The 12,530-nt window shown below is 38.5% G+C and overlaps 1 protein-coding gene across 4 annotated transcripts in view; it reads left to right on the top strand.

Moving 5' to 3' along the window:
* The window catches only part of DNAJC12 (DnaJ heat shock protein family (Hsp40) member C12), a 51,478-nt gene that overhangs the window by 26,070 nt on the left and 12,878 nt on the right, over positions 1 to 12,530 (top strand). For 3 of the 4 annotated variants that reach the window (XM_086679824.1, XM_086679826.1, XM_025918323.2), the window contains exon 4: positions 4,484 to 4,688. In XM_086679824.1, the coding sequence (XP_086535950.1) occupies positions 4,484 to 4,688 (205 nt within the window). Of the gene's footprint in view, positions 1 to 4,483; positions 4,689 to 7,622; positions 11,023 to 12,530 lie in introns of those variants that run through there. The other variant, XM_086679825.1, reaches the window with a different exon arrangement.

Genomic DNA, 12,530 nt, shown 5'->3' with positions numbered 1-12,530 from the left:
CCTCAGTGAATCCCCTATATCAAGTTTCACATGTTTCGTAACTCATTTAATAGACTTTCTAACTATTTCCTCTCATTCTTTTCTGTTCTAATCCTTACAGTCTTTACGTGAAAGCCTCATCTGTGTATAGTTGTTGCTTTCGATGTGCATGCATTTCATTTGTTCATCCTTTCACATTCACCGTGTAGAAGAATTAACAACAATTATCATGCTAATATTGTTCACCTTCTAAATAGACCATTGTCTCTCCTTTTGTAGATAAACATCACCATTAGGCTAGTTGGGTTAGGTATGTTACGTATGCCATCTGACAATAAAATGATTATAACTAAAGGTTTAAATTTTAGGTGACATTTAGCTAAAACACATCTGCATGTTTGCTTGCCCTATACATTTATAGATTGTTAAATCCCATAAAACCCCTACCCTTTACATCACCAACCCTGTGTTTCTGCTTTTTATGTAAACAATACAATCCCTCTGGATAGGATAGAATTGGTGGGAGTAATATTAGTCTGATGTAGGACTTGAACCCAAGAACTGTGACATCATGACCTGAACCAAAACCAAGAGTCAGATGCTTAACTGACTGAGCCACCCGGGTACCCCATGTGATATGGGTTTTATTTTTAAAATTTTTTTTAACATTTTTTATTATTTATTTTTGAGACAGAGAGAGACAGAGCATGAACAGGGGAGGGGCAGAGAGAGAGGGAGACACAGAATCTGAAACAGGCTCCAGGCTCTGAGCTGTCAGCACAGAGCCTGACGCGGGGCTCGAACTCACGGACTGTTAGATCATGACCTGAGCCGAAGTCGGATGCTTAACCGACTGAGCCACCCAGGTGCCCCGATATGGGTTTTAAATAAAGGGATATGGGGAGAGGTCTTCAGTTATCCCAGCCTTTGGGTCTTGGGGTAATCTGAAAACAGAGACCTTTCTAACTGAAAGGATCTTAGGGAAATTCACTGCTGTGATGCTAAATGGTTTTACCCCAAGGAATCCAGGATATGAATGGTTCTCCCTCTAGTTCTGAAATACATGGCAGATTGGCTTTAGAGTGGCTGTGGGAAAATGGTTGCAGCAAAGCTACAATCAAAATAAAGTGCTGGGAAAAATTCTTATAAACTGTTGTAACTGTCATGTCATATCCATTGCTATACATTTTATAAAGAGTTAATGGAAACAGATTTTTAGTGAATTGATTGTTTGACAAATTGATTACTTCTGGGAGAGCTTGTTGGGACTGCCAGTTACCCTCACGTGGGTCTATTTGTCTACTGATTGTTTCTGGGTTCCTGGGCTCAGCGCGGTGCCCTTGTGGTGAGTCCAGTTGGTTACAGACTACTAGGGAAGCTTCCTATTATGCCTGGGTGGCTAGGCATCAGATGGGAAACAGTGTGCAATTCAGCACCTTCTGAGCCAGTTTAGAAGGCAGCCTGTTCTAATTGAACATTATACAAAAGCAGAGATTATATGCAAACTTATGCTGCCCTCCAGTCTGTCTATATATCTATATATGTAACTATATTTTATGTATATGCATATGAATATACATATATTTATGTATCTATATTTGGATATATATATATTTACCTTTTAATAGAGTTGAGATCATGCTATTAATGACCACTAATGACCATTGTGGCCTATTATTCATTAACACCATGCCATCAATACTCCCAATTGTATCAAAAAGTTGTGATGAACAGATTTATCTAAAAGATTCCAAGAAGGGGGGCGTCTGGCTAGCTCAATCTGTATAGCATGCGACACTTGATCTCAGAGTTGTGGGTTCAAGCCCCATGTTGGGTACAGAGTTTCCTAATAAATAAATAAATAAATAAATAAATAAATAAATAAAAAGGTCCCAAGAAGGCATTTTACCCCTTTGCACTTTCCCTTTCTTCTTGTTGAGGTGCTTCTCCTGGCTCCTTCCTGTGAGGTCAATGTTAGTGCTCCTGAGAGAGGAGATAAGAAATTGTGGTATCTCTCCAAGCTCTTTTAAGAAGCTGTTGCTCTGATGAACCCCTGGCCCCTGCCTAGCAGCGTTTGCTTGGGCGAACCAAGCTGGTCACATCCCCATGCAATACTCAGAGCCTCCTTCCTATGTTGCTTTGTTTAAACTGGTAAATAAGGGAAGCTTGGGTCGCTCAGTCTGTTGAGCGGCTGACTTTGGCTCAGGTCATGATCTCACCATCTGTGAGTCTGAGCCCCACGTCAGGCTCTGCTGACAGCTCGGAGCCTGGAGCCTGCTTCGGGCTCTGTCCCTCTCTTTGTCCCTCCCCAACTTGTGCTCTGTCTCTCTCTCTCTCTCAAAAATAAAATTTAAAACATAAAAGAAATTAAAAAAAACCTGGTAAATAAAATGGTGCCCGCAGGTAGAAGTTGGCAACCCCAGTATTTTAAGATAGTTCAGATAGGCGTGCCTGGGTGGCTCATTTGGTTAAGTGTCAGACTTCAGCTCAGGTCATGATCTCACAGTTCGTGAGTTTGAACCCCACATTGGGCTCTCTGCTGTCAGCACAGAGCTTGCTTTGGATCCTCTGCCCCCCTCTCTCTGCCCCTCTCCTGCTTGCGTGTGCATGCGCTCTCTCTCACTCTCTTAAAACTAAATAAACATTGAAAAAAACGACTTTCAGAAGTGTGCTGAAGATGAAAAGTATGCCGCCCCTTGAATCACGCGCACAAGTACAGCATGGCAGCGGCCCCTTCTGTAGTTCCTGGCATGGTTCTCATAGGCCTTGAACTTCAGAAAAGTTTGTTTTGTTTTGATTTCTGTGTTTCGCTTTTTTTTTTTCTTTCTGTCAGGAAAACAATATCCTGGATATCAGGAATCAGGAAAAAACTTTATTCTGGGTTTTAAACTTGCTTAAATATGTGGCTTATGGGTTTTCCTTGGGTTTTTGAGTAACACAAGTAGTAAGATACTATTCAGGAGTGCTTCAGGAATAGGGTCCCATAATATCCAAATGAGGTTTCAAGAAACAGTTATGGTTATTATTTTGGTTAATGCCAGGGTTAGTTATTCTACTTGAAATATTCTTGACACAGCAAACTCAATTTTTCTTTCTCACTTTGAATTCATTTATTCATCCTTCCATTCATCCACCCATCTTCCCAATTTTAAATGTTTTAATAGGAAATACATGCAGAGGACACAACATTTAAAAAGATACTACAATAGGGTGAATGGGGGAAAGTAACTCTGTTTCTTACCTTTGTTTGATTTATTTAGTTAGTTTTTTAATTTATTTTGAGAATGAGAGAGAGCACAAGCAGGGTAAGGGCAGAGAGAGAGAGAGGGAGAGAGAGAATCCCAAGCAGGCTCCATGCTGTCAGCATGGAGTCAGACATGGGACTCAAACTCATGAGCTGCGAGATAATGATCTGAGCTGAAACCAAGAGTTGAATGCTTAACCGACTGAGGTGACCAGGTGCCCCTATTTTAACCATTTAAAAATTTTTTTTTAATGTTTATTTTTGAGAGAGAGAGTGGGAGAGAGAGAGCGTGCACACACAAGTGGGGGAGGAGCAGAAACAGAGAGGGAGACACAGAATCTGAAGCAGGCTCTAGGCTCTGAGCTGTCAGCACAGAGCCCGCTGATGTGGGGCTCGAGCTCGGAAACAGTGATCACGACCTGAGCTGAAGTCAGATGCTCAACCAACTGAGACACCTAGGTGCCCCTATTTTAACCATTTTAAAGTGTACATCATTAAGTACATTCACAATGCTGTTCATACATCATCACGACCTAGTTCCAGAACTTTTTCATCATCCCAAAAGGAAACCCTGTATCTGTTAGCAATCATTTCTTATGCCCCTTCTCCCAGTTCCTGGTAAGCATTAATCAGCTGTCTCTCTACAAGGATTTGTCTATTCTGGATATTTCCTACAAGTGGAATCATACAATATATGGCTTTTTGTGGTTGGCCTTTTTTTACTTAGTATAATGTTTTCAAGGTTTATCCACCCTGTAGTACTTAATTCCTTTTTCATGGCCAAATCATATTCCATTGTATGGCTATAACACATTTTTGTCTATCCACTCATGAACTGATGGACATTTGGGTTGTTTATATCTTTTGTCTGTTGTGAATAGTGCTGCTTTGAACGTTAGTAAGTTTTTCTTTGAACACCTCTTTTCAGTTCTTTTGAGTATATGCCTAGGAATGGAATCACTGAGTCATATGGTAATTCTTGTTTAACTTTCAGTGGAAATGTCTCATTTTTTAAATCTCTCTGATGCAGGTCCCTTTGCTCTTTGCCATGGTTTGGATATCTCCTTATATCATTAGTCTTTTAAATTAGTGAGGATTAATTAATTAATACCTGGGTTAACTGATTAATATCTGGTTAATAGTCAAATCTAACAATCAGCACTGTAATAGTAGGTCGGGTTTTAGCACACATTGAACTTTAAATATAGAATACTATATAATATTGATTTTATATTATGTGTTTACTTTTAACTAATGTAGTCAATGCACTGGGCTGTCAGAGGTAAAAAAGATCTGATGCTGGAAGAATCTGACCAGGTTCATACCAACCAGATTGAAAATAAGGAACGGAACAAGCAGAGAGAAATAAAGAAAGAGAAGCTGGGTTCAACCACAGAGAAAATGGAGCAAAAAGAATCCAACTCCTTGGAGAAGTCATTCTCCCCGCAAAATCTGGATTCTCCAAGTAAGTCAAATCATGTAGCTTTGCAGACCAAGAAAGGTCTGAAATTAAAGGGCTTGGTTTATACTGTATTTATTCTCAACCTTTTCCAAGTAAACAGTAGTGCCAGATTTAAGGGTTGCTTTATCACCTTAAAATATACTTACTTAGCATTGACACAGAAACTGGAAGACACATTCCTCAACACATCCCTTTCAAGGGAAAATGTGAGGCATTTCTGGGAGTGACTGATATAACACTGCCATTTATTGAGTGTTTACTATGAACAGGAATGTTCTTTACATACATGTATTATCTTGTTTAATATTAAGTCTATAGACATTAATTTATTTAATCCTCTACAAGCCTGTGAGGTTGGTACCAACATTATTCTCATTTTACGGAAAGGAAACTGAAGTCCAGGGAGGTTGAGTAATTTTTTCAAAGCTATACAGCTTGTATATAGCAGGGAAGGGGTCTGAACTAAGACAGTTTGACTTCAGTGTCTGTTTCTAAGGCATTGCACTGTCCAGAGAAGAGACCTTATCTGTATGTAGTTCTGAATGATAGATTCACTGAAGCAGGGTATTATAGAAGCTAAACTCGCAAGCTATACTACCTAGGCTCACATCTTAGCTCTACTACTTATTATCTGTATTTCTTGGTAAAAGTTACTTAACTTCTCTAGATTTCAGTTTCCAAATCTATAAACTCAAGATCATAGTGATACCTTCTCACAGAGCTATCATGAGGATTAAATAAGGAGATCCATGTAAAATGCTTAGCACACTGATTCACCTAGCAAGCAGGTCTTGGGTTAATGTCAACTATTATTATCTTTTCTTTGTCTGTCTAGCCACCGTGTTTATCTTGTATAGGTGCGTTATAAACATGCACTGTCACTGTCCTCCGAATTCTTGATTCTCAAGGTTGTGATACAGTATCTCATTAGAATTTAAACTAGAGGCTCCTGAAGGTCCTTGAATCTTGAATCCTTACTTATAAAAGAAGATAATTAGATAGCTTGTGGTAAATTAGAGTCTTTGTAGAAATAGTCACTTGAAAACTCTCTTTGGGGAGACTTCTATATGCTCATTACCTGCTAGAATAAAGATTCTTAGGGTGTGATTCAGGTGTCTCTGCTGGTTACTCAAGATATCCTTTTGTGGACTCTGCAAATTGATTGCATCAGCCTCATAACTGGGAATGGTTATAATGTAACAAATTCATCAAAGCAGAAGCCCGAATTTCAGAAAAAACAGTGTTTTAAGCAAATACACACATACAAACACCTACCCACAGTCACACACAGGCAAAACATGCAAATGTTTCACTATTCAGCCCTGGAATGTTCAGATCTGTGCTTCTTGAACCCCTGGGGCTGCCCTGTGACTTCCTGTTTCAGATTCAGACCTAGTCTGAGTTCACCATCACTGGGGTGGGGGGGGGAGGGGCACTTTATCACCTCAGACACTCAGGCAGGAGGCTGAAGCCCCACTTGAATCCCTCTCATAAGATGCAGTGAAATTTTCTCTTCCTCTGAAAACTAGTTATTTAGATATTTAAAAACCCCAAAGTAATACCAGCTTGTCATTAGAAAAGTCAAAGAATCATATATAAACAATGACTTAGTGTCTCCCCCAGGCTCCCACCCTTCTGTGTTTTTGTTTCCTGAAGCAACCAATGCAGATGCCCAGGTGTGTCTCTTTCCACATTATTCTCAAGCGTATACAAATATGCCTTCACGTATGAGGGTTTTAAAAACAAAGAATGAGGGGTACCTGGGTGATTCAGTAGGTTAAGTGTGGGACCCTTGACTTTGGCTCAGGTCATGATCTCGTGGTTTGTGAGTTCGAACCCCACATTGGGCTCTGTGCTGACAGTGCGGAGGCTGCTTGGAATTCTGTCTCCCTCTCTCTGCCCCTCCCCTGCTTGCTCTCTCTCAAAATAAATAAAAATAAACTTAAAAAAAATGGCATTACACTGTGCCCATTTCTCTATGTTACACAGAGCCTAAGAGTACAAGCTCTGGAACCGGATCCCAGCTTTTCCACTGATGAGTTTTGTGAACTTGGGCAAGCAAATTAACCTTTCTTTATCTGTGTTTTCTTATCTATATGGTCAAAACATTAGTGTTTACTCATAAGGTTTTTTTGAGTAGTAAAAATCTATGTAAAATATTTAGACCAGGTACATGGTAGGTGCTGTTTTTGGTGTTAGCTTTTATTATTACGGGACATCTCCTTAGACCTTACATTTAGAATTAACTCATTCTTTTGAACAGCAGATAAATATTTCACAGTATAGATATGTCATAATTTATTCAAGATAAATTGTGATGTGCTCTTTTTGTGTCAGCTTTTATTATTATGGGACTTCTCCTTAAGCCTTGCATTTAGAATTAATGCATTCTTTTGAACAGGAGATAAATATTCCACAGTATAGATATATCATAATTTATTCAGGATGACTTGTGATGTCAGGTGTGGTGTGGTTTGTTTTGGCTATTTTATTATTATTTTTAATTTCCATTATACTTAACATACAATATTAGTTTCAAGTGCACAATACAGTGTGATGTCAGTTTTGATGCCCTCACATGATGAAGTGTATCCTTTCACTGTGGCTTGAGGAATGAAGGTGGGGGCCATGAGAGGAGGATAATTTTTCTGAGAAGCTGTTGTTGGAGAATAAGAATTATGAAATTTTACTAAAGGCTGCATTTGCCAGTATTTTCTTGATGCTGTTTAAGAGGTTATTGGCTGTTCTGAGTAGCACCCTAAAGCTGGAGTTTGATATATCAAAGTGCAGTTGTATGATTATTTGTAACTTTGTTTTACTGTAGTGTAAATTTTTATTAACATCAGCATTTAAGAAATGCTATTCATGTCAGCTTTAGTGAGTCCTGAGTGGTTTCTCACCTACCTCTTAAGCATATTTGTTAATTTCCTCAAGCAGTGGTTGATATTTACTTTGGAGTTTGCTTTTTGATGCCTCTTCTGTGATCAGCAGCCCTCAAATAGTCCCCATGTTATTCTGACTCTTCACTGCAACCAGTAAAATATGGAGCACAGCCTCTGAAAACTGGTGCGTGACACAACCTCACTTTTCTTTTCTTTCCATGTAAATATACAATAAATATGGCTTCTGATAAATGCAAATCTAGAATCAAATAGTTTGTGTAGCATTCTGGAGTTAGAAAAAGGGATCATATGTAGCCAATGCTGTTGGTGTGCTGCCATATTTTCTGGGCATCTAATTTCTCATTGCCATTTCTATGGTTTCTATCAGAGGGCTTTCTCTGGCACTTGAGCTGGCTTGGCAGTAAGTGCCAGGGAATAAACACCCTCTGGATGTAGCCATCAGACACTGATGAATGTGAGTGGGAAACTCCTTTACTTCTCTAACTGGAGAACTCTTAGGGGTTTTTATACTGTCTTCCAGGGGTCCCCATCGTAATCAAGCCCCAGTTGCCCAGGGTGGCAACTTGCCTGATAATGTACCTTTTATAAACTTGGTTCCTTTCTCTACTTTCCTACCAGGGTCTCTTTGAATCACCTTTCAAATTATCCACTTGCATTCAAATTCTTGTCTGGGGGGTCTATTTCTATTGGAAACCAAACTAGAAAACACTTTTTTCAAACTATAAAATAACAAGTATTTACAGTAGAAATGTGAGAAATATGGTCAAACAAAAGGTAGAAAATACAACTTCTAATATTAGCACCTAGGGACATATCTATTATTGGTCTTTTGGTATATATGTATATATATTAGTATACCTAAAACTAAGGATCATACTATATATATTTTATGTGTGTATTTCAATTATAGGTTGTCAGAAATTTTCTTTTGCTTTTTTCCTAAGAGGAATTTTTTTTTAATGTTTATTTATTTATTTTATTGTTTCTTTATTTGACAGAGAAAGAGTGTGAGCAGAGGGAGGGCAGAGAAAGAGAGACAGAGAGAGAAATCCCAAGCAGGCTTCTCGCTGTCAGCTCAGAGTCCAATGCAGGGCTTGAACCCATGAGCCCCGAGATCACGACCTGAGCAGAAATGGAGTGGGATGCTTAAGTGACTGAGCCACCCAGGCACCCCCCTATAGGAGAATTCTTAAATATGTTTTGTCTGAGAATTCTAAAGAAAGTGCAAACAGATCGTTTTCTTGGGACAACCACTGTCAACTGTCCTGTGTATATTTTTCTGACAAGATATTTAGATAGTATTTTAAAATATCAATGGAAACATTTTGTATATTATTTTGGAACCTGTTTTTTCATGGGCAATATTATAAACATAAAAAAAGACATAAGGAATATGTGTCCATTGCAGAACAATAAGAAAATACAGATTTTTTAAAAAGTGTCAAAAATGAAAATCACATGTATTCCAACTATCCAGGGATAACTATTAACACTGAGGAATAATTCCTTATAGACTTTCAAAAATTTTTACATAAATATCCATGTAATAATGAATTTAGGAATGAGATCATACTATATACATTATTTTTTAAATACCTGTCAGTTAGCAATATGTTATGAGCATTTTTCTATGACCATAAATATTAAAAAAATTGTTAATGCCAATATAAAAGGCTTTTAAACAACTTTCTATTGCTGAAGATTTAGATTGTTTCTTGATTAAAAAAATTTATAAATGGTGTCACGACAAATATCGTTATAGTTAAACCCTTGAACACATCTGTGATTATTTCCTTAGGATAAACTTCTAGAAGTAGAATTATTAGATATACACATTTTAATTAGTTTGAGAAATTTTGCCAAATTGCTTGCCAAAAGATTTTTACCAATTTACACTCCCATCAATAGAAAAGGAAAAAGGCCTTTTTTCTAGTGTTCAGCAAAGTTGCTTATTAGAATTAAAAATAATCTTACTATCATGGAGTAAATTATTTGTATTTCCAGAGATCCTTTACCATTGACCTTATACTTTTGGCAGCTGTTTGGAAGTTGTTTCCAATTTCCATGCTAGTGAATTGCCAAAATTCCCACCACTGAAGGTTTCTATAAATATCCTTTTATTAATAAGCATTTAAGCACATGAGTTTCTTTCATCCATATAAACTAATTCTTGTTGATAAGAATTCAAAAGTCGACTCTACAGATCAAAAAGAAAATGATTCAAAATAATCCAAAAGAAAAAGGGAAGGAAACTATATAAACAGTTCAGTAGAGAAAATATAGCGGCTCTTAAACATATGAAAAGAGGTTTAATCTCAACATAATTAGTGAAACGGTAACTTCTCTTAATGCACACTTTTATGAATCAGTGAGACATAAGATCAATCATCTAGTAAAAAAAGAAGGGGTGTGTGTGCCCCTGGGTGGCTCAGTCGTTAAGCATCTGACTTCAGCTCAGGTCATGATCTCGCAGTTTGTGAGCTTGAGTCCCACATCGGGTCATCTCGTGCCCTGCTTCCGGTGAACACAAGTCCCGCTTTGGGTTAGCCCCTCTTCTTTCTCTCTGTCCCTCGTGGGATTTTCTCTCTCTCTCTGCCTCTTGCTCACTTGCACCCTCTCTCTCTCTCTCAAAAAATAAATAAATAAATAAATAAATAAATAAATAAATAAATATCAAAAAAAAAAAAAGGAAAGAAAGGAAATGAACATTTCATAGAACAGAAAATACAAATAGCCTTGGAACATATGAAAAGGTGCCTAAACTCATTCATAGTAAGAGAAAGGCAAATTAAAACTGCACTTTTTGTACGCAAGAGCCTAGCAAAAGTTGCTGAGTTTGTTCACATGGTGTTAATGAAGGTGTAGGAAAATCAGCTGCTGCTGGGTGAAACTTTATGGAGAACCGTTTGGCAATGTCTATTAAAACTACAGATGCATGATGACTTTGACCCAGTAATCCCAGTTCTACAAATTTTATCCTACAGATCACCCATGTGCAAAATGACATGTGTACTATGTTATTCACTGCAGAATCGCAAATAAATGCCCCTCAGTAGGGTTGTGTTTTTGTATGTCACAGAATAAAATACCCCTCCACTGTTAGAATGAGAAAGCTCTCCATATACTGATAAAAAACAATCATCAAGATATGTTAGAAACAAAAAGTCAAAATGCTGAATAGTAGACTGTATGTTAGCATTTAGGTTAAAGAAGGAGTAGGGCGGTGATGTTGGAGATTGTATGCATGTATTTGCTTGAATATACCTCGACTATCTCTGGAAAAATATGTAGGCAATTGGTAACAGCTTTGTCTATTGGAAACATCAGAGTGGAGGGTGGAAGACTTTTGAGGGTTATGTAATCTTTGTGCTTTTTGAACTTTAGCCATGTGAATATACCACCAATTCAAAAATAAATACAATTGTATTAAACAATTTTTAAAATGTTTTATTTATTTTTGAGAGAGAGAGAGAGAGAGAGAGAGAACAAGCATGTGTGGGGAGGGGCAGATTGAGAGGAAGACAGAATCCGAAGCAGGCTCTAGGCTCTGAGCTGTCAGCACAGAGTTCGATGCAGGGCTGAAACCCATGAACTGTGAGATCATGACCTGAGCTGAAGTTGGACGCTTAACGGACTGAGCCACCCAGGTGCCCCATAAAAAAATAAATAAAATGTTAAAATAAATAAAAATAAAAATAGGGGAAAAAGAAATCTGGGATCTATTCTTCATTTTACCATTACTTTTTGTGACCCACAGACAATTTTCTTTTTTTCTTTTGGTGGGGTCTCCCCATATATGATATATAAATAAATGAATATTTAGTATCAGATATTCACAAAGACTTTTATAGAAAAATAAGCAGCATAAAGGGACAGGGAGGGATGGAGGTAGGGGCAGGGTACTGTTTTGGATCAAGTTGTCAGAGAAGGTAGTTCCTCAGAAATCCCGAATCAGGCTCCACCCCAGACACCTGGAATCAGAATCTCCAATATAACAAGATCCCCAGATAATTACCATGCATATGGAAGATTGAGAGACACCTTGCTCTAGCTAATTCCTACTCATGGTTATTTTGTTTTAAAAAAATTTTTTTTTACATTTATTTATTTATTTATTTATTTTTTTAATTTTTTTTTCAACGTTTTTAATTTTATTTTTGGGACAGAGAGAGACAGAGCATGAACGGGGGAGGGGCAGAGAGAGAGGGAGACACAGAATCGGAAACAGGTTCCAGGCTCCGAGCCATCAGCCCAGAGCCTGACGCGGGGCTCGAACTCACGGAGCGCGAGATCGTGACCTGGCTGAAGTCGGACGCTTAACCGACTGCGCCACCCAGGCGCCCCTACATTTATTTATTTTTGAGAAACAGAGTGAGACAAAGTGTGAGCGGGGTGGGGGGGTGAGCGCAGAGAGAGAAGGAGACACAGAATCCGAAGCAGGCTCCAGGCTCTGAGCTGTCAGCACAGAGCCTGATGTGGGGCTCGAACTCACGAACTGTGAGATCATGACCTGAGCCAAAGTCGGACGCTCAACCGACTGAGCCACCCAGGCGCCCCAAATCATGGTTACTTTGCATGTGAATTCCAGAAGTCTTCTCTCACTCTAACTTTGTTCTACTTAGTCCACACTGAATGCCTTTCTCTGGTCTCCCATTCTCCTGTGTTTCCCTCCATATATATATGTTTATTTATTTATTTTGAGAGAAGAAGGGAGGGGCAAAGAGAAGAGGGAGAGAGAGAATCCCAGCCAGAGATCCCAACCGTGAGATAATGATCTGAGCTGAAATCAAGAGTCAGCTGCTTAACTGATTGAGCCGCCCAGGCGCCCCTCCCTCCATATATTTTGCCACATTAATAATTTTCTGGATTTTTTTTATTACCACCGCCAGGAGATATGTACTGGAGTCTCACAGTACCCAGCATAGAGCCTGGAAATATGTAA

The sequence above is a fragment of the Puma concolor genome, chromosome D2, assembly GCF_028749965.1.
Source record: "Puma concolor isolate L17-30 chromosome D2, mPumCon1.1.hap2, whole genome shotgun sequence".
NCBI lineage: Eukaryota > Metazoa > Chordata > Mammalia > Carnivora > Felidae > Puma > Puma concolor.
The sequence above is the reverse complement of the archived record's forward strand: the minus strand, read 5'-3'. Positions and strand labels throughout refer to the sequence as shown.